Raw genomic sequence first — 27,273 nt, forward strand, 5'->3', positions numbered from 1 at the left:
ATATATATATATATATATATATATATATATATATATATATATATATATATATATATACATATAATCAAGGCTGTCAAGAAATAAATCATACAAATCAAAGGCAAATAGAAGCTAACGCAGATAGCGTTGTTAAATAAAGTGAGTCAATAGAGTGTCAAACATAAATGTATAATGTACATTTCGATCCTCGATTTGAACCCTCTTCAATGCAATGTACAAAATTCAATTTCCAAGAAACAAATTATATAAATCAACGATAAATAGAAGCCAATACAGATAAATAAACTTTCATTTATAACATCATTATATATTTATGTTGAAAATTCGATTATCTCATTTCTTTTAGCAAAACTATCTGCGCTACTCACTATTTTCTATTTGCCTATGATTTATATGAATTATTTCTCGAGAACCTTGATTACATGTACATATTTCAAAACGTAGGATGAAAATATACGTTCTGTTTTCTTTTTTTTTATAGAATTTATTTATAATTTCAATAAATTTTGTTGAAATACTATGTTTTACATATTTCACATTTATAAATTTTGTATATTGAGCTAAAAGGGACCCAAATCGAGGAACAAAAATATTCGCTTATGACATTATTATATGTTTGTGTGTGACACTCTATTATCTCAGTTTATTTAGCAATGCTATTTGTGTTGGCTCCCTTCCATTTGCCTTTGATTTATATTATTATATGAATATTTAAACTTTGAACGCAGAATATATGCATTCCATATTGAAAATCTGAATATTTGTTTTTAACAACCAAAACAATAAACATGTTCAGAGTTAGGTATCAGTGTTATTAATGCCCAGGTATTGGTGCTTTTACCTTACTCCATCGTCACAGGAACATATTCACTCTAATCGATTAAAATATTCGTTAATTTAAAGTCGAAATCTATTCTAATTTTAAATGAAATGTTCACTTTTGTGGTTTCGAGTGGTAGTTCTTTCACTGTTGCTCAAGTGAAAATACTGCCACTTCTCACACTCAAGTGGAAATACTGTCACTTCTCACACTCTTTTTGGATGAGATTTCGCTTTAAGAAATTTAAAAAGTACCACACATAGATTCTTGCTGGCGCAGCTAATGTTTTCTCTTCCGTGCAAGTGAATTGAAACTTGCCTTAAGGCTGATCGTCGAGCAAGCCAACACGAACACCGATATTAATACACTTACGCTTCGATAGGATCTTTGTCTGACGGTGGCAGTTTGATTTGAATGTCACCATTGGAGTATCCTGAGACACCTCGTGAGGGCTCGTGGACCACTGGTAAACTCGCTGCGTCATCGCGCATTCTCAGTTAAAAAATCTGTAATCATAAAAAGAAAATTACACCATCGCATTATTCCACAATACTTCAGATCTTTCAGTAACCGGACGCAAAACCCAAAACTCTCTCTCTCTCTCTCTCTCGCTCGCGAGATGTGCCGCTTCATAAATATCTACAAATTAAATTTCGCGTCATTTTTGCCGGGAATCAATCAATCGAACACATCGTTTAACGTTGATTTTTTTCACATCCCACATCCGCGTCATTACCGAACGACGCTTGGTTCGTGCGTCCCGCAACTCGGCGAGCACGACGGCACATCGCCGACGGAGAACGAACTTTTCGTCAACGGGCCACCGGACATGGAGAAAATGAGCAACTAGCGCTCACTCGAAAACGGTCGCGCGCCACGCGCTCGCAATTAGTCATGCTACACAGCGCAAACAACGCCCCTATTTACTCTCGCCATTATCCACTATATCATATGTTTGCACGTCGAAACACCCAATCTAAACAATGATTAGACAGCACAGTAGCCGCGTTAATTAATCGACTGGCCAGTGCAGCCTGCATTAATATCGGCGCTACGACGAAAATTCACTCCGCGCGTTCCATCCTGTTAATGCTACCTTGTTTCCCGTCGTTCGGTCCTCGGGCGTAGAGCGAAACGTCGATTCGCTTCCGCCCGTCGATACGTCGAATAAAGCGAAACTTTATCCCCCCTCTCTCCGACAGATCGACGACTTTTCCGATATGCAAATGCGATATCGGGTTCTCGTGCCGTTAAGAGGGAGCGCGCGGCCGGCTCCGGCGTCGCGAAAGCGGATCGGCCGACCAAGAACGACGTTAAAGCCCCAGTCCGGGGCTGAGGGCTTTTAAGGTCGCGGCGGAAAAAGGGACGGGCGAATAAGACTTCGTTAGGCCGCTGGGAAAAAGAGGTACTGACGAGGAGCGTTTCTCACGCGGCTCCTCCTCGTCAATTCACAGGATCGAATAGCCGTCTCCCCACGTTAGTCTGACGCACGCGAGGTAGTGTAATCGCGCGATTATCATTGACGATCGCGGACTTCTTCTGTCCGGTAATGTCTTTCCCGCACTGTCAAATACACGCAAATTTTGTTTTTGCACTGCAGAGCTTTGCTGTCTCTCGCGTCCGCGGGCGTTCAGAAAAATACGAGATTCGCGCTTTTACCTCTCTCAAAGCGCTGCAAGTCCAAATAGCCTAGGGTTCCTTTAATCTGAGTTAGGACACTGTGAAACATGGATACATTTGCCTTCAGCAACTTGTTCACTACACACATAGATCTAGCGAGTATTTGGCAGGACTTGATTGATCCATGTAAGATTCAACGTCAGTCGCGCGGATGTGATCCTTGCGCGTGTCGAGAACGAAAGCTCCTAATGCTTTCGAGAAAGGGTTGCGCTCCGCGAAAGGAGATAAAATGGGACGAGACAGAGAGGGAGAGTCGAATATCGACGTAGTACGAATCAGTCGCAGCTCTTTCGAAAATACGTTGAATAGTTCGCGCTTGGTAGGTAGTCGGAAAGCTCCTATTTTCCTCATTTAAAGACTCTCTGCTTCGCGCTCAAGATCTCTGTTAATTTACGAGCTTTGCGACCGTTTAATTAGACATAGCCGTTCGCTCTTCCAGTCTCTGGCTCTGACTGTTAGCCATGTGTTCAATTTATGCTTTGGCCTTGCTCGACCACGCCGCGTCTTTGTTAACATCCGTGTGTTTAATAAAAGCGTTCCTACAAGAAACAGTTGTACATTCGTTTATTTTCTACTAAACTCTTATCGAAACGGCAATTTAGGCACTTATTTAGAACACACTAAAGTTTTTTTTTTAGAATTTTGTCAGATTTTTCGCTATGTTGTTTTTTATTATAAATTAATAATCTGAAAAATATGAAAAAATCAATATTTTCTACTGTAAGTCTAGATGAATAGTTTGTATATCTTTCATAATGATGTCTTACAGATTTTTTAAGAAACTGAATCTTAATTTGAAGTCAGAATACTCATATTTTTTTAAATTTAAAATGACGGAGTTAGTATAAACCAATATGAATTTTAATTAAAAATTAATTTTAATTAAACATTTTGAATTTTAATTAAAAAATTTGACTTTTAATTTATAATTAGCAACGAAAAATTTCCGGAAACATAATTTCAAAATGATTGATTTAATACAAAAATTCATGACATAAAAAGTTAAGAAAGTTGTAAAACCGCATCCGATATTTCTGGCAAAGCTGCTGCTCGAACCGATTATAAGCAATCTCTAATTAAGTAATATTGGAGTTTTTCGAGCTCCACCAATTCTTCGTGATAACAGGAGGAATGATCTTTTCCTAAATTTGAAAAAAGTGAGATATATCTCTCCTTTCATCTTCTTCAAATTATTTGACAACATCGTCCGTCATTTGTCGGAAGGAGTGAAAAGTGAAAGAGAAACTGCAGCGTGCTTCGTCGTTTCAATCTTAGCTCGGACCTAATAGGCGTAGTAAACCTTTAGTAAACTTTATGCTCTAAGGCTTATAATTTTTTACAAAAAGCATTGTCCGCGCTGCTTTAACAATTATAAAATATGGCTAACTCGCTTAAAGTTTGGAAATTATGATTTCAGGAAGCAGTAGAAAATGTTTGTAGCCGAAAATTACGTTACAATTTTGGACTTAGAGCCTAATAGAGCTAAACACTTACTATTGTAGATCCGGACTTAAAACTTCTCTCTCTTTCTCTCTCTCTGTCTTTGACTCCTACTAAAGCTTCTCTCTCATTCCCACTCACGTCATCCCTGTAAATGACGGACAGGATGTGGACCAATCAGGTATCGTCATCTTAGTTTTGAGTAAAAAACTAACTTTAAAATAACTTGCTTCCCCCGGAAAAGACATCTGAAAAACGTCCTCGGGAAGATCGCGGCCCGTCCCGAACGTCTTTTGACGATAACGGTAACGTTACCGCGTAATTTCTCACATAGTCGAGTTTCCATCGCTATGCCGCAGCGAGGACTTCGTATCTTCGGGACGTTTCGATGCTGCGCGAGTTGGAACAACGCGAGAGACCGACGCTGTTCGCAGAACGACGTGACATTCATTACCACGACTTATCGCCGTCTCCAATTAGTGACGTCTCCCCGTCTTCTCTCGCCGGGTTCATAGTCTAAGTCGGCGCGCCGGCTTGGCCGGGTGGAATCTCGAATCTTCTCTTCGTCTCCGTCGCTTCTGGAAGACGCGTTTCCGCTCTCACCCGTGTCCCGCTGCCTCGTTAGTGCCGTATCATCGTATCGTTATCGATTCCGCGTGCGCGCCTGCTTCCGCTTCCGCGGGATGAAACACGTATAAACGATCCGACACTGCTCGAAAATTAATCGTCGAGCCGGGCGCAGTAAAAGGGAAGCTTCGTTCTCGTCTCTTTAACTAACGAACCCCCGGTGTCCCGTTCGATATTGAAACGTCGCAATATTAAGTACTCGCGAAAAAGAGAGAAAGAAAGAGAGAGAGGGGGGGGGGAATCAGCGCCCCACGCCAGTTTTAGATTATCCTATTTCACGGCAGGATTTTCCGATTTCATTTGTCTCCCCGGCCTTCAATAAGCCGTCTACTCGCTTGCTCTCGAACGAACGAACGAAGGAACGAGCGAACGAACGAACGAACGAACGAAAGAGCGAACGAATGGAGCTTTTTTCCCGCCGCTGAAACTGACTCGGGAGAGTTTATAAAATTTTCCCCTCGTTTCAGTTGATCTAACCCGCGCCGACTTATCGGCTCCGACGCGATAAATTGTCTCCCTCGTGCAATCCACCCGTCCGTTCCCACCCTGTCTCGTGCCGTTCCGCTATCGCTTTGCGGGAACGTCGCAACCCGTTCGCCGATCTTGAAATACGAAAAGGTGATTGCGCACCAATATACCTCGCTGCAACTCTCGCGCGCGAAGCATCATCGCGTACCTCTTCCCCTGAGGAAATACAAATAAACACACGGATTTCGAATTACGACGGATAACAGCGATAAACACATCTCTGTCGACTCGCACGGGTTTCTCGCTTGGGAACTCTCCCTCGAGGCTTTACAAAAGTGACTGCGCGATTTCGGGCTCCTTTTTCGAGGCTCGTAAATCATCGATACGATCAAACCGGAAGTCGGCAGGAAGTAGCCGTCACCGACGCTGCCGCCTCTGCCACCGCCGTCGAGGCGCATTCGCCGCGTTTCATCGGTTCGCGATACAAGCCGCGCACAATGCGGCCCATTAATGACAGAAAGGGTATTGTCTGCGAGAAGAATGGGTATCTCGGGGACTCGCGCAGATTACCTCAGCAGAGAAGTTTGCGCGGCCGTCTAAGACTTTCATAACGTCGCTTGACTTTCCCAGTATACGCGTAACGTAGTTACGTCACGGAATCTCCAAGTGGTGGGAGGGGGTGGTCCGACAAACAGGCTGCCGTCGCCGCCGCCACCACCCCTGCCACTGGGGATGCAACGCGCTCCCACCGCCCTCTCCTCCGTTCCTCGGTGCGGCGTGCGCCGTCGCGTCGCTGAAAAATCGCGGCTAATTGAAAAAATTGCGAAAGTTGCGAGAACTTCAGCCTCGTAGTCGTCGCCTCGGAGGTGCACCCATCTTTCGCACTCCGCGCAACTCCATTAAGCCCGGAAACTAATTTCCCAGCCGACCCTCGCGAGACGGGGCGAGGTGTCTCGTAATCCACTGCGGTCTCCGCGGACGCCCGGGACACGTGTCCGTGAAATCGGCGATTTATTGCCCTTGCGCCTCGCAGAAACGGGCACATTTCGCCGCGACATGATAATGAAGAACGCGTTGTCTGGACTCGCGAAACACGAGGACTAATAACTGTCTCCGCACGCGAGGATATTTTATGTAAAGTAAAAGTACCTGAACATGTACCTGATTCTGGATATTCTCATCGACTTGGTCTTTAAGTGCGAATATTTAAACTTCTAACATAAAATATATACTTCTAACATAAAATATATACAGGATGAGTCACACTCTAATGCTAGATTTTAACATACCTCTGTTGTTTCTTTCATATTAGAGGAAAACGTGTAAGTATACAATAAATTGGAAAGATTGGCTTACCACAATACTTATTCCTCCCAACCACACAATTTATTTCTTATACATTTTCATCTAACATAAGAAACAACAGGAGTATTTTAGAATCTAACGTCACGGGATTTACTTTGTATGTGTGTGTGTATATATATATATATATATATATATATATATATATATATATATATATATATATATTGAATATAAACTTCAAGTAGCCCTGTTGTTCAAATTATCACAAAGTGTGAAGGAGATGAAATCAGGGGGAAAAGATTAGCTCTTCAGGTTTCATGGTAGCTTATACTTTCCGCAGGATCTTAGAGCGTAATTATGCAAAATTTAGTCTAGATTTGGTCTGTCAAATTTAGGAGTTTATAGGAAATATACAAAACAGACATTCTATATTATATATATAGATAAATTATAGATATATAGATATATTCTATGTTGGAAATTTATTTGTATTTAAAGACCAAAACAACAAGAATGACCAGGATTAGGTACACTGAAAAAAAAAAATTAAGAAATGGTAAATGTTTCAGTGAGCGTTAATATAACATAATAGTATATAAATATTCTATATTATATACTAATATAGGATATTTTTCAAATAAAAGAATATGCATTTTCTTAAGAGAGAACGATCTTTAATAAGAGAGAAAATGTTAGCTTTTTCATGAAAGCAATTGCTTATTCTATTTAAATAAAAAAATTTAAACGTAAATACGTTATTAAAATTTCCATCAAAGAAATATATTTTTAGATATTTTTTCTCTTTTTCTTTCTCTCTTACAGTTTGAGAGAAATGGCGCTTTTACTTTACGTATCCGAGCATTGGTATGCTTTTACCTTACAGATACTTTCAATCGCCCGTCTCGCCACGAATTCGCTCCGGTCAGCTAGGCGAGCGCGTGTTATTTCCGCAAACTCTCGGCTCGCCGTTCGTTAACAATTTTTTTTGTTTCACAACCATTCTTGCATATCGAAGAACGGACTTGAGTATCGAATCGCGATATTTCGATTCTTCTTTCTTTTTCGCCGACGGGTGGAAGTAAAACCGCGCGTACACCGGTCGGTGCCGACGTAATTAACACGACGTTCCGTCAGTACCTCCCGCTGCTTTGCGGCTCTTGGGGTTCGTTAAGCTCGGCAAATTAATTTCCATCGTACTTTCAAACCCGACCGCAATTCTTGCGGTCCGCCCGCACGAACATGAATGCATGCGCGCGCGGGCTCGTAACGCAACGATTCACGGTCGCGTTTCCGCATCCGTTTCGTCGGTCAGCGCCCCTACCCCGAATGGAAAATGATGCCGGAGAGGCGGAAAATACGAGCGCGGGAGGCGGCCGCGAGCACGCGAAAGAACACAACGCACCCGGCGCTCTCTCTGCTCGCTCTATACATTTTCCGCGTTTCTCCGTGCCACGAGAAAATTAAATCAAAGTCAAAGAAGGTATTTGCGCGTGGAATGCGCAAATTGCACAAGCAAAATACGAAGCCGAAAACGAGACGGTCGGCGCTTGGTCTCGCTGTGTGTGATTTGAGTGAAAATTTGGAATCAGTGTTTTCTCGACTCGTTCTTAAAAATCCCGCGGATTCGTGTAACATGATATCGTTTAAAAACAAAAGAAATCTCAAAAGTATGGAATGATGTTGTCACGTGACGATTACGCTCACGACAGATGAGCAATTACCACGCTCGCGCTTGCAAAGCGCAGGTCAGAGGCGGAAAGGGTCTCCGTTTCGCGCTGCACGCGACGAGTGGTCCTTAATTTAAGTCAGAAAACTTTATCTCTTTACCTGGACCTATGTTAGAGTGTTAGAGAAAAATAATTTTATGGATTGAGAGCCCGTAACATTTGCATTGACAAAAATGCATTGACGAAATTGAAATTGAAATTGAATTAAATTTAGAATAAAACAAATTTATTAATTATTCTGAACGTGAAAAATGAAGAACCGAGAGATTGATTTAAACAATATTAAATTTATCTTTCATGTGGATAAACAAACTTAACATCGATGATTCTATATGATATAACATATATCATATAGAACACAGTCTCCTTTTTTAAGAGATTGGTTAATTAAAAACAATACAGAGTATCGTTTATCACGAAACAGAATTTTTCTTTATAAATCGACATTATTGGGGTAGGAAAGAATGTGAAGATTAGAATAAAGTTAGTTTGTGCAACTTAAAGTAGTACAATTCAAAATTTGATGCAATCAGAATGTGTAATATATTGACATGATATGATTACTAATTGTTTCAGTGTACACTCGTGATCTAAAAGGTTTGTGCACCGATTTTTGTTGATTTCGGAACGCGTTGATTTCGGTACGTGTGTATGTGAGAATTTGAGAGATGAGATAGAATCAGAATAATTTAGTTATTAAAATAATAAAAGTAGGTTTACGATTCTGGAAATGGTAGATTCTGGTGAAATGGTCACTTACATGGTAGATCGTGCACAAGATGTTACACTGCCAAGATGAATGTGAGTAAACGTTTGAAGTGTAAATATCACCACTAATAAATGTCACCACTAAATTCTAGCTGATATTGAGTGAACGGACAATCGAAAAAAAGTTAACCATACGGAAAGAAGTTCTTGTGTCTAGGTCGAATGAACTGAACAAAGAGAGTGAGTACCGAGAGAATCAGGAAGAAACGGTTAAGCTCGCAGTATAGGCTCGATTTTGCGGATAAGTTATTGGATTCGTTGAAAGCAGTGAAAGTGGGGCGGATGTAGCAAGTGACGTATGACGAGAAGAAGACAGAAAGAACTATCGAGAAGAATTCTTCTCGGTTAAAACAGTAAGTGGAAAAACAGACATATGTCCTGCACGTTGTGCTATTTAGTAAATAGATAGTAGGAGATAAGCTAGTGGGAGAGTCTTTTACTGCGAAGGGTCGAAGATAACGTAGGTTAAAAATTAAAGTAACGTTATATGAGTTGTTGGAAAAAAGGAAAGAAAAGTCAAAAGCGTTTGGCGTCATCTGATACTAGGTAGGATCGTAGTTTCCTTTGTTTTGTGCGTCTCGGGTCCTGTGCATGGATTCCCAAAAAATTCTCTTTCGTTGCATTGCGATTCCAGAGGCTGCACTTAGTAAGCACTTTTTGTGACTAATCTTCTGACGTGTTTCAAAAGTAGAGGTAAACCGAAAAAAATATAGTTATTTATTTAACGGTTGCATTGACGACTCTTAGGTCGAAAGTCCCGAAGTTCCTGAGCGTCGTCAGTATCCTTTGTAATTTTATTTGTGTTTGTCCAATTCATATCTTCCTCTTTCGTAAGAAAAATATAAATATAAAATTATGCGGAGACCACGCGGGACATAATAGTGTTCAATCAATATTTCTATGTGCCTACAATCCTGTCTTAATATTCTACCGATATAAGTCGATCGAAAAAGAGAAAAATCAGATAAGCAGTTAACTATGTTGCAGAAGATAAATAATACAAAAAGAAAAGGTATGATTATTGTCTCAGTCACGCTGCAAGTCTAAGTATATTATTTTTAAATGCATAAATATGCAATTTGACTGAAGCTCTTTCCACTGATTTCTCTCTTAGAGCTTTAAGTTACGTAATTTAACACGTCTGAAACGTGTAAGTTATAATTCAACGCGCTTAAGTGTGTTAAATAACGCAACTTGAAATATGTAAAAAGTAATTCAGCCATTTGCAGTATAGTCAAGTTTTTGCACCGTCTTTTAATATTGTTAGAATATTGAGATAGCATTGTGGAAGTACATTCGTTAGAAAATGAAGAGTGTATGCGACCACGCAATACGTCCATTTGCCAACGAGCCCCGTGTTTATAAACATATTCCTCTTATCGAATAAACTTTATCACTTTCCCCACTATACGACCGTTGGCTATAGTTTCTGTTTCTTTACGTAAACAATAACAAGACAATTAGCTCTTTTTGTAAACTCGTCAGGTGCAGCCCGTACGTCACTCCGACAAAAAAGAGGACTGATGCTTTGATATATTGATTTAAATTTACATTGCAAATCTAAATGCGTTATCTTTAAGCACATAAACGTATAATTTGGTTGAAACTCCTTTTACACGTTCCTTACTGTTTTAAGTCACGTCATTTAACACGTTAAGACGTGTAAATTATAATTTAATACGTTTAAGCATGTAAAATAGCGTGACTCAAAACGGTAAGAACCGTGTAAAAAATTCAGCCAAAATAATATTTAAGTTAACAGCTGCAATTTATTTTTAGCTGTTTTCAATTTTGTGATTTTCATAATACATATTTAACATTATATAACATGTTTTTCATTTTAAAATCACATTATTTATTTCGAATGTAAAATACTATAAATTTGTATGTGTTAAAGTAATACGGATAAAATGGTTTCTGGAAATTACACAGATAAGTTAAATTGACACATTAGGATTTGCAGTTGTATTTCACACTTTAGGACTTTATTAAAAGCTGGGTGGAGAAACAGACGTGTCTTTGACGTTGTGCTATCGGGAAAATATTAAGATAGTGGGAGAGTCTTTAGATGAAAAGATAGTCGGAGGTAATGTAGGTTAAAAATTAAAGTAATGTGATATGTAAGTTGTCAGGAAAAAAGGAAGAAAAAGACAAATGTGTTTGGCGTCATCCGATACCGGGTGACTATAGGATCGTGAAGTTTCCTTTGTTTTGTGATTGCGCAATCGTCTCGGGTTCTATGCATGAGTTCTCAAAAGATTTCTCTTTTGCACTGCAATTCTAGAGGCTGCATTTAATAAACATTTTTTGTGACTAATCTTCTGACCTGTCTCAAAAACAGAGGAAAACCGAAAAAGATATAGTTATTTATTTTACGTTTTATTAAAAGCTTTTTTTCAAGTCTTTTATCTCGTACTTTTCAATTATTTACTAAAAGCTTGTTTTTGAAGTCGGTTGAAAATAAAAATCTCTTGTACTTCTGAATGTTTTTGAATTTCAAGAAAATAATGGAATCACCCAATGTCCAAGTCAACGTGGACAAATATGAATAATCCAAGGCCGCGTTTCGTTTCACGCATATGCGTATATTTATCTATAATTCATGTCACATACACTCTAGAAAATGCGCGTATGTATATGAAACAGAATGCAACCGAAGAATCATGTAGATAACATATCAAATTAAAAGTGTTATCTCAATAACTCTGACGGTTTTTAAATTCTAAAGTATAATACAATACAAACGTACATACAGCACTGAGAATTTCCTTGTTTTGAAGTCGGTTAAAACAGCCCTCGATATTATATTTGACGATTATATAACCGTAAAATGAGACTGCTGACAACAAGATGATGAAACCCCAAGTCTCAGATGATGATCACAGCGAATCCCGGGAAACGTTATCGAACGGTAATCCGATACTAGTTGTTCTCCGTGTAGTAACAATATCTACGGCCTGATAGTAGTGACTGATTACGGGAGATAAGATTAGACTCGATTTGCTTTCGCACTACCGCCGTAACGCGATGAAACTTGAGCTCGAATCGGTTCACCGTTATTAAGAGGCGGCTAGAACACTTCGCGTGGCTCAATGACGACAAATCGAAATGCCTGAGAATAATCATCGCCGCGATGCGACGCCGATAAATGGCTCTCGACGTCGCAGGCGTCCTTGCGTGCCGATCGGACGGTCAAGTCGTGCGAATTCTCGCTAATAACGCCTAACGCGCCGCAACGGCAAGCGCAACGATATCGCAATGTTGCGAAAGCCGAGAGAAGATCGATGGTGGCACGCGACACGTCATGTCGGGGAGAGATTAGTCCAAGATTTGATATTCCCAGCAGACACACAAACTTCGGCGTACGAAAAGAAAAAAAGAGAAAAACGATAAGAACGACTGAAGTTCGTTAACTAATGTTGAAACGCGTGGCGAAAACGTGCGGAAGGAAAGTCCGTCGTTCCGGCGAGGGGAACGGCACGCGGGCGAATCGATTGACGCGAATGACGCAAAGGGTCTTCTTCGCCGTTGGTGACGAAATTGGACGGCTCGCCGATACACAGGAAGAAGTCAATTAATTTTCTAACTCAATTTGCTAACGACGCGAACGCGCGGCTAATTGAATTTTCACGAGCATCGAAACAAGCAGCGCAACAGCAGCCACTTAACTTTATCCCGTCGTTTCTCCGGGTAAAGATGATCCTAAGGGTAATTACTTGAAACGCTATTTGAGAGAGTTTTCTTACTTTCCCGAGAAAGAGTTTTCAGGTATCGCACTTCTGTCTCTCTCTCTCTCTTCTCTCTCTCTCTTTCTGTCTTTGTCTCCCTTTTTTTCCTTCTCGAGCTTCCAATACATCAGAGTGAAACGCATCGCAAACTTCAGCGTTTTCGTATAACGAGATAATACGGAGCTGGAAATTTGGTTTGTGCGAGCAACGTTCTTTCAGTAGCTAATCGATTCGTGGCCACCGTGGGACCATCTCGCAGGATCATCCCTGCTAAGGTGAGGCTTTATCCGCCGGGATTCGCGGAGTATCTCGATGTAACCTGCGAAAGGAACAACTGACTTCAGGAGAGAGACACCGCGCCGCGGAAATGCGACGGAGGGAAAAGTAGCGGAACGAGTACTCGGTAGTTCTAACGCGTCTAGGTCAGTCGTGGGATGCGCGAGCTGCCGTGGCGATAAATTCCGTGAAAGAGTCGATGAAAATGGAGGGTTATTCGGGAAATAACGTGCTACTGACCGTTCGGCCATGATTCTCTCGCAGGATGATACACGCAGGAAAATATGTCATTCTACTAGAAAAAGCGATCACTCAGCTTACTTATCTTCTCTTAAGTAATGCTTATCTTCAATAGGAAATGTCCTGATAATAACGAACTTAAAAGAAATACTCATTAGAAATTTTAGGGAAGCTTTTGTACCAAGAGAAGAATTTATTTTCTCTTTACGGGGATATCGTAAAACTTTACGGAAGAAAAAGTTGGCTCGGCTCTGTATAGTAAGCTCTGCAGTAAGCAAACCGAATTTCTCTTTTAATTTCATTCTTGACTGAAATGCTAAACTCACTGAACTTTTTACTGGGACTTTGAATGTATTTTGAATAAAGAGTGCGGGAACCGATGATTTCCAATTTCTTCGTATTCGATTTCCTGATTAATTTTGTTATAGAAAAATAGAAAATCAAAGATAGTCGTGAGATTACAAATATATAAGTTTCAAAGCGTGCCCGTTTTATCATTTTATAGGGCTGAAACGCGTATGATTTCCGATTATTGTTTTTTAAATAAAGTTCTTCTCATACAGCCTTAAGGCTATATACTAACTATTAATTATATAAATTAATCCTAATTACGCTGTTACTCCTGTGTGTGTTGGCTTTTAATAGGCCCTTATCCTCCCTATCCTCCCTCTTTGATTATTATTTTATGTTATACGCATCATCTACTTCCTTGGATACGTTTATCACCATGATTTTGACATTCCAACGAGAACTTGACTCTTGATCATATGACTCTTGATGCAAATAATACTTTGAATAAAAATATCTTATTTACACAATAAATTATATTCTTTAATTTTTGTATGGCGCCAGACCATTTTTATCTGTCAGACTTGAAACTTTTAAAGCCTGTTTTCTCAGGGATGATAAAAGAAAATACTTGGGAACTTATATTTTCGTAATCTACTCTCGTAATTATGTTTGATTTTATAATAAAATTAATTAGGAAATCGAATACACGAAGAAATTGGAGAGCATCTTGGCCGCACTCTTTGATACTTGTGATGAACTGACAATAGATTTATATTAAAAACGTGTGAGGTACTTGAAACGAGCAATTCGCTCGAATAAAGCAAGTATTCATTTGAAGTATATACTTTTTTGCGCGCAAAAAAAGACGCAACGCAAATATTTCGCAAATATTGATCGCGGAACAAGTAGAGAGTAACTAGGGCGAGCTTGCGCGAAGTTTGTTCGCGAATTCCGTAAAATTGATTCAGTTTGCTCTCGCGAAAAAAAATTGAACGCGCGGTACTTTTCAAGTTGTTGTACCGGGTAACGACATGGGATTCGATCTGGGAATGCGACGAGTTAACAAAACGGGTAAGTAGATCCATGTGATTGTTTCCAGAGGGAAGACTTGAGCGGGGATTATTTTGCTTCATTATTACGTACCGGAACACCGCGTGACGATGCAATCGCGACGTTGAAGCTGAAGCGCTCGCTTAACGAAGAGGATTAGCGCTTGCAGTGTCTCGTGCAGTGACAAAGCTCAAAATGCTCGACCCAACACTCGCAACTAAGTATCCTTGACTTGTCGACCGTCCAATCCCGTTACGAGAGTTTGCTGTTTAATACTGTTACAGGAATCAACGCTGGCCTGACGCGTCCGCAGAGAAATCTTCTCCGTTTCTCGCACTATTAGTCTGCACTTTATAGTCTATCTTTATCTTTATAGCATCTAAGATCTCTTCTAAGGTCTCTTCGTCGGCAAAATAGCTTACATGTCCCTGACGTATCATTGCGCCGTGACGCGACAAATATCGAGCGAAAAGAGATCTAGCTTAACACAAAGAGCGCGATGACGCAAGTGCAGCGAGTTTAAATGCGTAAGGATTTGCGGGATTTGCTTTTTCCCCGCGGGAATTTCACACGATGTCGCAAAGATGATAAGATTGATTGAACTGCTGCTTATCAGCAGCAATCAGGAAAGAGACGCATGCCGTACGAGATTGCCTGCGGCTTTGTGTTTTTCATGAGTTTAATCATCTCACGCTCTCGCGCGCGACATCCAGGAAATTTCAATTAGCGCGACCCGCCGCCCGAATATTCCCGCGAACGAAGGAGACACGATTAACGAACTTACAGTCACGATACGCGCGTCGATATCGATTTTAATGTTTATATAACAGCGCGAGGAGACAGTACGAAGCGACTCACGCGACGAAGCGACTTTCTTATCGAAATCGCGGACATGTCTGATAAATACGTGAAACACGTTTCTTTCCTTTTTGTTGTTTCTTTTAAAATCGTTGATCAATTTATCGGACAATATTTATCGGACAATACTTGAGATTTCCCTTTTTCTAACTCTCTCTCTCTCTCTCTCTCTCTCTCTCTCTTTCTCTATTGCTCGCGAGACGTGCCGCTTCATAAATACCTACAAATTAAATTTCGTGTCATTTTTGCCGGGAATCAGTATAAAAGAATGCCTCGGTGCTGAGTTATCGCGGTGAACGGAATGTTTCTGACGCAAAAGTTCGTGGCACGATAACGGCAATATCGATAACAGCACTACAAGATACAACTGTCTATTTTTCGGAAATTAGCTCGCGAGAGTTCTCACCGGGATTGCATAATCCGCGCGGGTCGTATACAATTTTTATTACGTACTTAATTAACCTTCTTCATGCCCGGCAATTAGAAGGAGGCACATCCGAGCATTACGAGCGTAATCGAAATTATAGAAATATTATGCGTATTTTTTCGGGGGAAGGGAAAAGGAAAGGAGACCGGCAGTTCGTTCTTATCCGATTCGCGCGACTGCGTATTAGCGGGCGAATTAATCCGCTCTCGACAAATGTCGTCAGACGGTGAAATTTGTTTATCATCTTGCGCATTTCTGATAACGCGTCCATGCGTGCGGAGCGCAGTGCGTGCGCAAATCCATGCGCGCATGCACGCACGCGCTACCTGCTTCTCGCAAAACATTTCGCAATCGCGCGCACACTCGGCGATTTTTATTTGTGCTCGCAAATATTTGACATGCCGCTGTCAATGCACTGCCGAGCGCAATTCGAAGCGCAGAGTGCGCGCACTTCCGCTGCGTAATCTGCTATATTTTTCCTGCTTTTAATTTTACGTTAGGATTGTATAAAACATGTTGGCTTTTCAAACAACCTCATTATTCGGTTGAATGCTCAAAGTGTCTTCAAAATATTTCATTCTTTGATACTTTATTCTATTGACAAAGTATTTTTTCTTTTTTCTTTTTCAGTATATTTTTTCAGTATTTTTTTCTGATCCCCATTTCACGTTCAGAATTGAATAAAACATGCTGACTTCATAAATAATTTTATTATTCAGTAAAATATTCAGTGTTTTTATTTGTCATTTTTATATTTAATTTCAATATTTGATTTATTTTTTATTCTATTAAATACAATAATTGATATAAAAATAAGACTTTCTATTTGATATCATAAAAGTATATCGATATTATCGATTAGAAAAAGTCATATTAATTTTGTTTCAATTCTAGACATAGAGTCCATGTTTGAGACAAGAATGGGATCTCCTGTTAGTATATTAGTGGGATTTTGGCAGCAATTTTGGCACAAATTTGGGCATTTTAATCAGAATCTGTGCTGTATCTGGGAGAATCTTGTGGAATTTCTATGCGGGGAGCGACGGAAGGCACGTTTGCGACGCGTGCCAAAATTTCGGTCTTCTTCGTTGCAGGTCAATGTACACGACTAACGTGCCGAGTTCGACGAGCGCATTTAATAAACGCTACGCATTACTTTCAGGAGCCAGCTGGTGGTCGTTTTTTCGTTCTTTTGAAACTTCTTCTCAGGAGCGAGAAAGATGGCGGGCGGGACGTGTCGTTCGCGCGTTAAGCGAATACAAACGAAAATTTCGCTGAAAAACTTGGCACAGCGGTGCTCAAAAGATCGTCGGCTTTTTCCTCTCTCGAGGGAGCGGCGCGATAATAATAGATCGACCCGGGTCGTCCGGTAACAGCCAGACCTTATTGCGCGGGAGATGGTGGAGGAGAGCGAGGGAGGAAGGAGAGGGAGAAAAATGCCCCTCGGGCGTTCGAATAATTGCGAAAATTCATTATCGCTGAAATATATCCGGACCGGAGGAACAGAGTAATCCTAAACAATCTTAATAACGGCGCGCAGCAGCGGGGAATAACGGCGAATTCGCGTAGACGGGCCACTCGATATCGACAGCCCTCGATCAACGATAATGTGGCCCTCGACTTTATGAAGCGCCACGCGTAATCAGACGCAAATACAATTTATATACGCGCATATGGCGATCGTATAATGATGTTCGCACGGTGAATTCACTCAGGACGAAAGGGGGGAGGAAATATGAAAGGTAACTGATTGCGGATCATAGGCCAGGCATCGCTCTTTGATGCTACTCTCGATTTCCTATTGCGTTCGTACTTATTACGCATGCGTTTTCTCTTGTTTGCACGCACGATGCTGTGTAACAACATCATAATTGCGAAGGGAAAATGTGGGAGAGACTGAAAGAGAAACGTGAGAAGTATCGAATAAGGTAAAAATGCCAATGCTTGGACACTAATAACACTGGTACCTAATTCTCGACATTCTTATTGTTTTGGTTTTTAAAAAAATACGATATTTAATATATTAAAGTAATATATAATATATATTACTTTAATATCGTAATATCGTAATATTTAATATATTACGATATTTTATATATTTAATATATATATGAGTGTGTAAATATTTAAATTTTCGCAATATAGAATACTAGCTTAAACTATCCGACATTGTCCGAGTTATCATAAAATGCCAAGGGAATGAAATCAAGGAGAAAGTGAGGTATTCAGGTTTCATAATAGCCTACATTTTCCGCAGGGTCTTAGAAAGTAACTATATGAAATTTGATTCAAATCGATCAAAGAGTTTAAGACTACAGGAAACCTACAGCCAAATAGACATTTTATTATACATACATAAATATACAAGAGACAATTATTGTCACACCCATCGTATATATGTTTGCAGGCAAAACTCATTAAACTAAACACAAAATTCCTCTACCATAAAAATGTCCACAGTTAGATAATGTTATTAATATCCAGACATTAGTATTTTTACCTTATTTCTTGAGTGGAAATTAATGTCGGTGATATTATTTAAAGGTTTTTAGCTGCCGGCCTCGCACGTGTGTCGACAGATAAGATTATTCGCACACAATATATCGATAAATATGATAAAAAAAATATGAGAAATATTATATAACGTGTGTGTAATTTGGAGACACGTGTGTGTAATTTGGAGACGTGTGTGTAATTTGGAGACGTGTGTAATGAATTAATAAAGCGATAAAAAGGAAGAGAGACTCGCACGCCTGAAATTAATGTGATAATTCAACGGAATCGCGACATGCGCGCGTTGCTCGAAAGTAGAAACATCGCGCGCGCGTCGGACACTGGATTGTCCGTGTTCTGCTACCTGCAAACTATATGACCGACATTGATTATTCTAGTCCCACGACATCGAATCAATCCTGCAGGAACAAACACGAGCATCGGGATCGCCCGGTACAAACGTGGACGGCGATAATAACAGGAGATTCTGGATTCGATCACGCACCAGACGTAAGCGATCCGCTCGGATCTACCCCTTCGAACGAGCCAGACGATTCGGAATTGAAGGCGTCGCACGTCCTAGTTCATAATCGTCACAACACTTGGGATGAAGTGCAGATTCTTTTCTTCCCTCCCTTTTTCTCTCTCTTTCAGCTAGATCTCGAAAATATTTCGACTGATTGCCGATTCGATTTACTGTCCGCCCCGATCTAATCAACGCGAATATCCTTCGCCGCGCGCGAATCTTCGTCGTCAGTTGCGAGATGACGAGGACCAACTCACCTTCTCTCGGCTGCTGTTTCCAATCGATATCCCGAATAAATTCGACGTGCTCGACGACGGGGTATCCAGGCTGGACCCCGTCATAAGTATCCCCTCGCTACGAGACTACGCCGCTTGTCACTGTGATCCCTCGATTAACGTGGTCGCGCCTACTCTCTCTTTCTCTTTCTCTCGTCTTAAGTGTTGCCTTCGTCCTCGAACATACGGGGCACACGTGTCCAGGGGTACGAGGGGCGCACACTGTCCGGATTGGAGTGCATCGATCGCAGACGCACACGTGCACTGCTCTCTTCCTACGGGATGTCGCTGGGATGTCGTCTTGAGGGAACGAGCGAGGAGATGTCGCGCCGCGTTGTGTCGCGTCGCGTCACGCTCGATAATAGTCGCGAATTAACTAAGGGTACTCGTGCGAAGACGCTGCCTTTTATAGCCACGCAGGCCGCACAATAGATAACACGCCGTTGAAGATTGATGTAACTGCGGTGGGCGAAGAGTTTCCCGGCCGCGCGCGTGTAACCGTAGGTCGATCTCGCGACGGCTGGAAACGCGCGTCACGTGCGATGAAGGATTCATGCGAGACTCGAATTTGCGGTTTTGCGGTCGTGCACGAGTAATCGACCGAGGGGCAGAGGGCGCGCACGACTTCCGAGTGGAGAAACGCCCGCGTGTGTTCTTTATTAATGAAACGCGACGCCCCGCAGTCCACTTCGCTCCGGCGAAACATGCGGCGAAATTTTCTTCCTCTCCTACCCTCTCTTCCACCCTATGAAACACTAGATGTTGTCGAACGCTGGCTCGAGATTGAGCGTTTGCAATATGCAGCATTTGCGATGCACTTTTCGCGGGGCATCACGATTGTGAATTAAAGTTTTGCGAGTGGACATCGCGGTGGAGCAGAGCGCAATTCCTCTCCTCTGTATGTGAAACATAAAAATCAACTTTAAATCGATCGAACAGTACACGGAGAGAATTTTGAAGTGAAAATTGCTGTGGAACTTTGCAAACGAGGAATAGATCGACATTCCGTAGTAAGTCACTATCCTTTCGTTTCATATGTGCTATTTGTATTTTAGAAACTGAAGTATACTACCAAGATACTTGCTATATTTCTGGCGCAATTTATCATGTTCTTCCGCAAGATAGATCTTACACTGAGAGGAATTATCCGATAACAAATTAACAGACATTTCCCATCAAAATACCGATGAATTTTGTATTCGACCAGAAAACATGCGATGAGAAGGTTCATAACTTTTTTATCGATTTATCTGATAAAATGTCATTACGAACGAAAGTATTCGATTAAATTTAATCGAATATTCTGATGGGATATAAAAATTTACCGAAATTTGATCGAAAATATCCGTTTGTTAATTTTTTATCAGATAATTTCTCTCAGTGTATTAACAGTTTGTTTCTAGACTGTTGAAAATATAATAAAATAGAAAAAAAATTTATGCGAAGAGAAACTTCAATAATTCTCTTCGTGTAACACTAAATATCGGTGTGATACCCGGCGTTATGTTTTTACACGTGGCCATAAATTTCGCTCAGTAAAACTTTCGCCAATTCGCGCAATATTTCTCTTATCTAAATTGCTGCGAAATGATTTATTGCAACACTTGAGGTAACTGCTGGAAGATTCCGTTTGATCTTTCATAATAGAACGTACTATCTAATAAAGCGTCGTATTGCATTGCGTTAATAAGCAACTTGTTGAATATATCGATTTGTAGAAACGCGTGCAAAATCAAGCCACAAATCCATTAATGAAATCTTACGTCAGGTGTGTGTAAAGTGGAAAATTTCCCCAAATATGTAGATTGTCGAAAGGAGGAGAACACTCGTGGGGAATTTCACGTCGTGAGACGACAAGGACGCGTCTTCCGTCTAACTCGTTTGGTCTTTCCTTCTTTTCCTCGATTTCGTCGTGGAGAAGAGCGTTTGCGACGCGCGTGGGAACGTGCGTTGGCGACACGAGGAATGACGCCGTCGAGGCTCCATCACGTGTGATGACTCCACGAATCCAATTAAACGCAATTAAACGTCGCCCAAAAGCCCCTAAGCTATTATCGAGAAACACCTGTCTCGCGGCGAAATTAACTGACGAACTTGTCACGGGTATATTTAGCGAATTACATTGAGCAGCCTTTTTTCGGAGGGAATTCGCCCGGGAATAGCCCAGTAATTGAATAAGTTTCTCAGTGACATTACAATAATTTAATCACGTTCGTTACTTCTCAGAGAGCACAGTCTGTTTGCGAACGTTCTCTCTCTCTCTTTCTTCTCCTCCTCTTTGGGTGTAAATTACACAGAAGTACAAGAATTCCGCGTGAAAAGATCGCGAAAGAGTTCGAGGACATAAGAAGCAAAGGGAGGGAAGAGAGAACAACGCGACATCTTAAAGAAGAAAGCTCACGGAATTCGACGCGCTCATGACGCTCTGGAATCGTGATTTCAAGATCCAGCCTTTTTTCGCGCGATTCAGTCGAACGAGTACGTGGATCCCGCACTCTTTCCCCTGGTCTTTCATAGAACGCAATCTTTCCGACTGCGAGAGTTCCGCGGACATTCCTCCGAGAGTATCCGTGAGACGCGAGTTGTGGGAAACGCGCGCTAAAATTAACCACGCCGCGACGGTGTCATCTATTAGACTGTAATAATGACTCATCGGCATCATGTCGCTTGCATCATTCAGCGTCACCTCGCGAGTATAAAACCAACGCTTATCCCGCATTGCAGAAGCGAATGAAAGTCGCCGGGGACAGCGCGTCGTCACATTTGCGACAATCGTCGCGGCGCCTGCGCTGGCTGTTTTTGCCAGCTGATATGCCATTGGCCTTGAAATCCCCCGAGGCGTGTAACCGGAGTCAATCCAATCAATCCTCAACTTCCCCGAAGCCACACGCTTCTCGAAGGGAGAAACAGAGAGACAGAGGGAGAGGGGAGGAATCCGTGATTGCAACATTAAGAAATGTCAAACGAACCTTGAGTCATCACTTATCTGCGCTATCGATCCTGAAGACGACCATGAGGGGACGCGCCGGATGATGCGCTCTGCTAACCGACTTTTTCGCGCACCGTGATGACTTGCGACTCTCGAGCGACTGGCTGACCGACTCACTGACTGACGTCGCGACGCCTCGACGTCGGCAAGCTTACGCAATGACGTCTTGGCCCCCTTTTAGAAGACGTCAGACGCGAGACCGACGCCTTCCACATGGACGAGGCTGCGGTTGACGCGCGAGCCGACCCAGCAGATCAACGTCCAACTAGCCGTAACTAATATAGCCTGGATAGACGACGTCGGGAACACGGCAGCATCGTCCCCGCTTCGGTATCGAAACACCCCGTCGAGAAGTCGTAAACTCGATTGCGACCAAGTCCATTCGCGACGTTGTCAGCCGACGACTGGGGAGATAGTTCAGGGGACAATGGATATGTCGGCAAGGCCCGACAAATTTCCAAGACGATTCCGCGATTGCGGAGGATAAAGCGGGTGCACTGATAGCGTAGCCCGCGATCACAAAGTGATCGAGCGATTGCTCGAAACGGCAACGCGTGTGAAGGCTCATCTGCCAATGGGATTGGCACTAGGCAGTAAACAGAAAGCAAATTGACCAACTACAGTTGATTACACAGGCCCACAATTTAAAAAAAGTTGTCTGTGTTGGGGGTCTGACTAGGTACTATACGTATTTTGGGCTGCTGAATCCAAAGCTGGTGTCAGATTTGCTCCATCACCCTTGAGTTTCCCGGAAAATCGAGGAAATCGAGGAAAGGAGCAGATATCCATGTTTTTACGGAGACATGTATTCGAGGAAAATTCTAGAGTGACGGGGATGTTGGAGACGATGACAACTGCCCCGTAAGGGGATGTGTAGAATGATTCGTTTTCCATGTTGAAGTACATAATGTATTTTCAACGTTGGTTGTGGGGTTATTCGTCACTCTAGAATTTTTCTTGAATACATGTCTCCGTAAAAACCTGGATATCTGCTCCTTTTCACGATTTCCTCGATTTTCCGGGAAACTCAAGGGTGATGGAGCAAATCTGACACCGGATTTGGATTCAGCAGCCCAAAATACGTATAGTACATCTAGTCAGACCCCCAGACAACTTTTTTTAAATTGTGGGCCTGTGTTATTCTTGTAACAATCGACTGTGATTGATCCATTTCCTTACTGCTTGTGTCTTACTGCTTAATTCAATTGTAGGTGGACCTTGAGACGAAGCACCAAGGATTTGAGACAACCGCGGCGTTCAACGGTACAGCACGAGTCGCGTCGTGGCCGGAAAATATCTGTGCGCAGGCTTGGCGGAGGGTAAATGTGGGTTACCGGTGCGCGAAACTCTGGGCAAGCCTTGACATCTGGCGCGGGCTCGCGCGCGCGATTCTGATCGATCTGTGATTTCTCCCTTTCTTCCTCGCGAGTCACCTCAATGGAAGTCGCGACGACGCGCGGACAGGTGAGCCAATGAGATAAACGCGATCGGAGCTTTCGCCGGGGAAAACTTTCGAGCACCCGTGCGACGACAGTGTCGCATTCGTCGGGCGAAACGGCGACATCGATTGTTCGCGCTGTGCGCTGCACGTGACGTAGACAGAGCGATCTCAGCCGCAGCAACTGCAGCCGCGTGTACGAGTGCATGCGACTGAAGAGGACCGCTCGCCCGAATTGACAGAGTGACCCACTTCTTCGGCTTTCTCCCTTTTTTCCTCCCTTTCCCTCCATTTTCCCTCTTTTTCCAACCGCGATCCTCACCGAGAGAACAATACGGTTGTTATTCTGGAATTTTCGGGAATATATTCGGATGTACACGCTGTACATCTCCAATACATCGCTGAAACGCATGGAAATCGAGCGCTCCCTTCGCCCACTTAGAGCTGGTCTTTCGATAGTGATTTAAACTTGGATGTAGGTTTGAACTCTGTTCAAACACATCGTTAGGACAAAGTTAAACTTAAATCTTAGTTTAAACTGCTATTGCAAAGAGAGTCGACCCTTAGTCCCGCATTATATATAATGATAATTACTTAAAACTCATCTCAAATGAGACATTAAAATTTCAATTTAAAGTTGAATGTGAGTTTATTCTTGTTTGAATCGTATACGATATTAGATACGCAATCGCGATATTACGATATTATGATATTAGATCGCGACTCAATTGAAAAAATTCACACTCACAACTTTAAGTTCAAATTTGAGTATCTTTCATTTAAGACAAGTTCCTTAACTTAACGACTGTTAATACGAGTCTTAGAGTTAGATATGAGTTTTTTAGTTGAATCGTGATTATAAATGTTATGTTACATCTATATGTATAAAATAGAATATTTGTTTGACTGGTCCCTCTTACACCCTTAATATTGTACACTCTTAAGTTTTTTGACCGATCTGGTTATCGATCATGTATTCTTATCTCTAACGTGAATTCGTGAAAATTTTCACATTTCCATTGTCCGAGAAGTTATATGATCGCAAAAGTCGTTGAGTTTACATGAAATTTCTCACGTTTCCGCTTTTAGGAAAAAGTTACATAATCGCTAGCTTGGACAAAATTTTACACAGACACTTTTTAAGAACCTAGGGAAAATATAGGCTATACGAAGCCTGGAAAGCCCATCCCTTTTGCCTGATTTCATCTCTTTGACACTTTTAGTACGATCCATTAGACGCTACAAATGCTTCGAAGTGCCTTATAGATCAATCATGGTTTTCCTTTAAGCGCTTCAAAACGTTTAATGGATCTTGTAGTAACTCGGGCAACACTGAGTAACTTAAACTAGTATATCATATAATTCACTTGAGAAAAACTGAGATCCGATGTTGTACTCATATCCGAGCATTTTACGTGAGTACAGCTTCAAGTAACGACTATTAACACAAGTCTTAGGGTCGGTTTATCCAACCTCTTGCTAAGCTAACTAACAGTTAAATCTTATGTCTGTTTCTACCTAATTTAAAGGAGAAACAAAGACAGACGTATGAGTTAACTGTTAGTTAGCTTAGCAAGAGGTTGGAAAAACCGGCCCTTAGAGTTCCAAAAACGTTGGACGCAGCAGTCACATAGATCGTGCGTGTTCTCGCTTCACTTTCCTTTTTTCATATCACCGCGGAGTATCACTTGTTGCGTGAACCGGCACGAATTAATTGATATCATCAGGAATAATTACAAGATAGCATCGCATCGCGACAATAGTTTCACTTTGCTCGGCCATCGGGCGCTCTCCACCCTCTCCCTTTTTTATATATCTCGGCAAACGGAATTTTAATTAGAGGCAGATCGCTGATTTATGCCGGAGGGTCGCGTTTAACTCCGCGCGTCCCACTTGTGTATCGTATATCGGCTTGTATCGTTGAATTATCGCATTATTACGCGGGACGATCGAACGAGGTTACATTTTCGATACGAGCCGAGTGATTTGTCAGTGACAGACCGCCGCGCTGTCGCTCGCAACGCGACACACGTGCGACGGCCGCGACGCGCTGGTGTCATCCGGATGTGAAGACGAGCTGCTCCGCGAGAGAGCGGTGACGCGAAATTAAAATCCGCAAAAAGCAATCAGTCAGTGATCCGCGATAATCCGCACGATGGAGTGGTCACTTGTCGCGACGCCGATAAATAACGATAACGGCGAGTGTCGGGATTCCCTGCGTCCCCCGTTATTTACAAGCTCATGTTTGAGACTATCGAGCGGAAGTTTGTTTTCGGGCAGGAAGATCAAATCGATGACGTGTCGTGAATTGTGAAGACTCGCGCGTCTCAATTATATTCGGTTTCAATTCTATCATATTCATATCGGTTTAATTCGTGCACCGAACCATCGCCGTTGCAAGCCGTATTCACCCCGGCAATTTTCGATTCACTCCACCACCCGATCGCGACGATTCTAACAGTCGCGCAAATAGTGAAAGACGAGCAGCGGAGATTCCGGATGCAGCGGCAGAGAATTTCGCATGACAAAGGACGATCGTGGGTGGAAACGGAACCTTCTCAGTTCCGCTGTGTTACCGCAATAGTCGGGAATATCATCTGGCGTCGCAATTGCGTCCCGCTAACAGTTATGAGCACGGCAAAGAGACCTTTGTGCCAACCTCGAGGTATCGTGGACACCGAAGCCGTGCGGAGGACGGGCACACGTTTCAGTCGAAATATGCTCTGGGTTGGGTTTGATGTCGATCCCGAGGCTCGAAGCATCTGTGAAACACCACGAAATTGGGCGGAATTAATCCGCATGGCAAACGTACGAGTTACGTCGTTATTAGCGTGTGTGATCGTTGTCGTTGAAATCTACTTCGGCCCAATTCGGTCGATTCGCTAACGGCGGCGCCGGGAACGCATCGGACGTCGAAAATGAGTAACGCTCAAAGTCCATGAATTAATTCTCGTTGCTCGACAGAGACGGAGTTATCAAGTTCATCGCAATAAATCGATACTCAAAGAAAAATGAATAGCAATGGTGACGAGTATACAAGTTTCGTTACGTAGAATCAGTATATACAATTTGACAAACTATTCTATATTGTTGCTACTAAAGCTGGATGGTTACGAGAACTGTAGGAGATATCGGGGCTAGATGTTCTATATTTCAGAATTTCGTTGTTACAATTTCTCAGACAACTGTACCAACATGACAGAGACAACCTTCATGTTAATATGCGCCACGATCTTGTTAACTGCATCCAAAAAACATATTTTATTTGTAAGCGGGGAATTCCTCTAAGTGTCTCCTCTACACTGAGAGAAAAGACTGGTAACTATAACAAACTGCATTTAGTTACAGAAATTCATTGAATCCTTAGTAACTAATACTAAATATGATAATAATTACCAAATATTTAATAGATCGGAAGTATGACGTAATTGCATTCACAGTAACATCAATTAAATAATTTAGTAATAGTTATTTAATGTTAAATATTTAATATGAAATATATTACAGTTATGAGCAGATATTTGATAATTGTTATGAAATTGTTATATCCCATGTAATAAAAAATTCAGTAGGTACGAGTTCTATTTTATTACCAATATAAAAAATTCATTCATTTGCAGCTATTATATCGTTTCAATATCTATTATTATTATAGATGGTTGGTTGAACCTACCAAAAATTTTGTAACTACTAAAAAATCACTTATTTTGCTCAACTATTCAATAAGTTTTATTTACCAAATATATTCTGGAAGCAAATAAATTTTACTTCTGTCAAATAAATAATTTATTTTACAGAACTAAATTAATTAATAAGTATTGCCATAGCTTTGGCCCGCTATATTTAC

General features: G+C 41.6%; 1 protein-coding gene across 10 annotated transcripts in view; it reads right to left on the reverse strand.

Annotated features, from left to right (window-relative positions):
• The window catches only part of LOC116853287 (multidrug resistance protein homolog 49), an 81,953-nt gene that overhangs the window by 31,623 nt on the left and 23,057 nt on the right, over positions 1-27,273 (reverse strand). For 2 of the 10 annotated variants that reach the window (XM_032834291.1, XM_032834286.1), the window contains exons 1-2: positions 21,969-22,112; positions 1,193-1,326 (exon numbers count right to left, since the gene is read on the reverse strand). In XM_032834291.1, coding sequence (XP_032690182.1) covers positions 1,193-1,311 — 119 coding nt within the window. In that variant the 5' untranslated portion in view covers positions 1,312-1,326; positions 21,969-22,112. Of the gene's footprint in view, positions 1-1,192; positions 1,327-8,827; positions 10,538-14,513; positions 14,990-18,981; positions 19,856-21,968; positions 22,113-27,273 lie in introns of those variants that run through there. The other 8 variants (XM_032834290.1, XM_032834285.1, XM_032834284.1 and 5 more) reach the window with 7 other exon arrangements.

This window comes from Odontomachus brunneus, unplaced genomic scaffold (genome assembly GCF_010583005.1).
Source record: "Odontomachus brunneus isolate Ranch 3 - 2012 unplaced genomic scaffold, Obru_v1 Obru_scaffold_301, whole genome shotgun sequence".
Lineage (NCBI taxonomy): Eukaryota > Metazoa > Arthropoda > Insecta > Hymenoptera > Formicidae > Odontomachus > Odontomachus brunneus.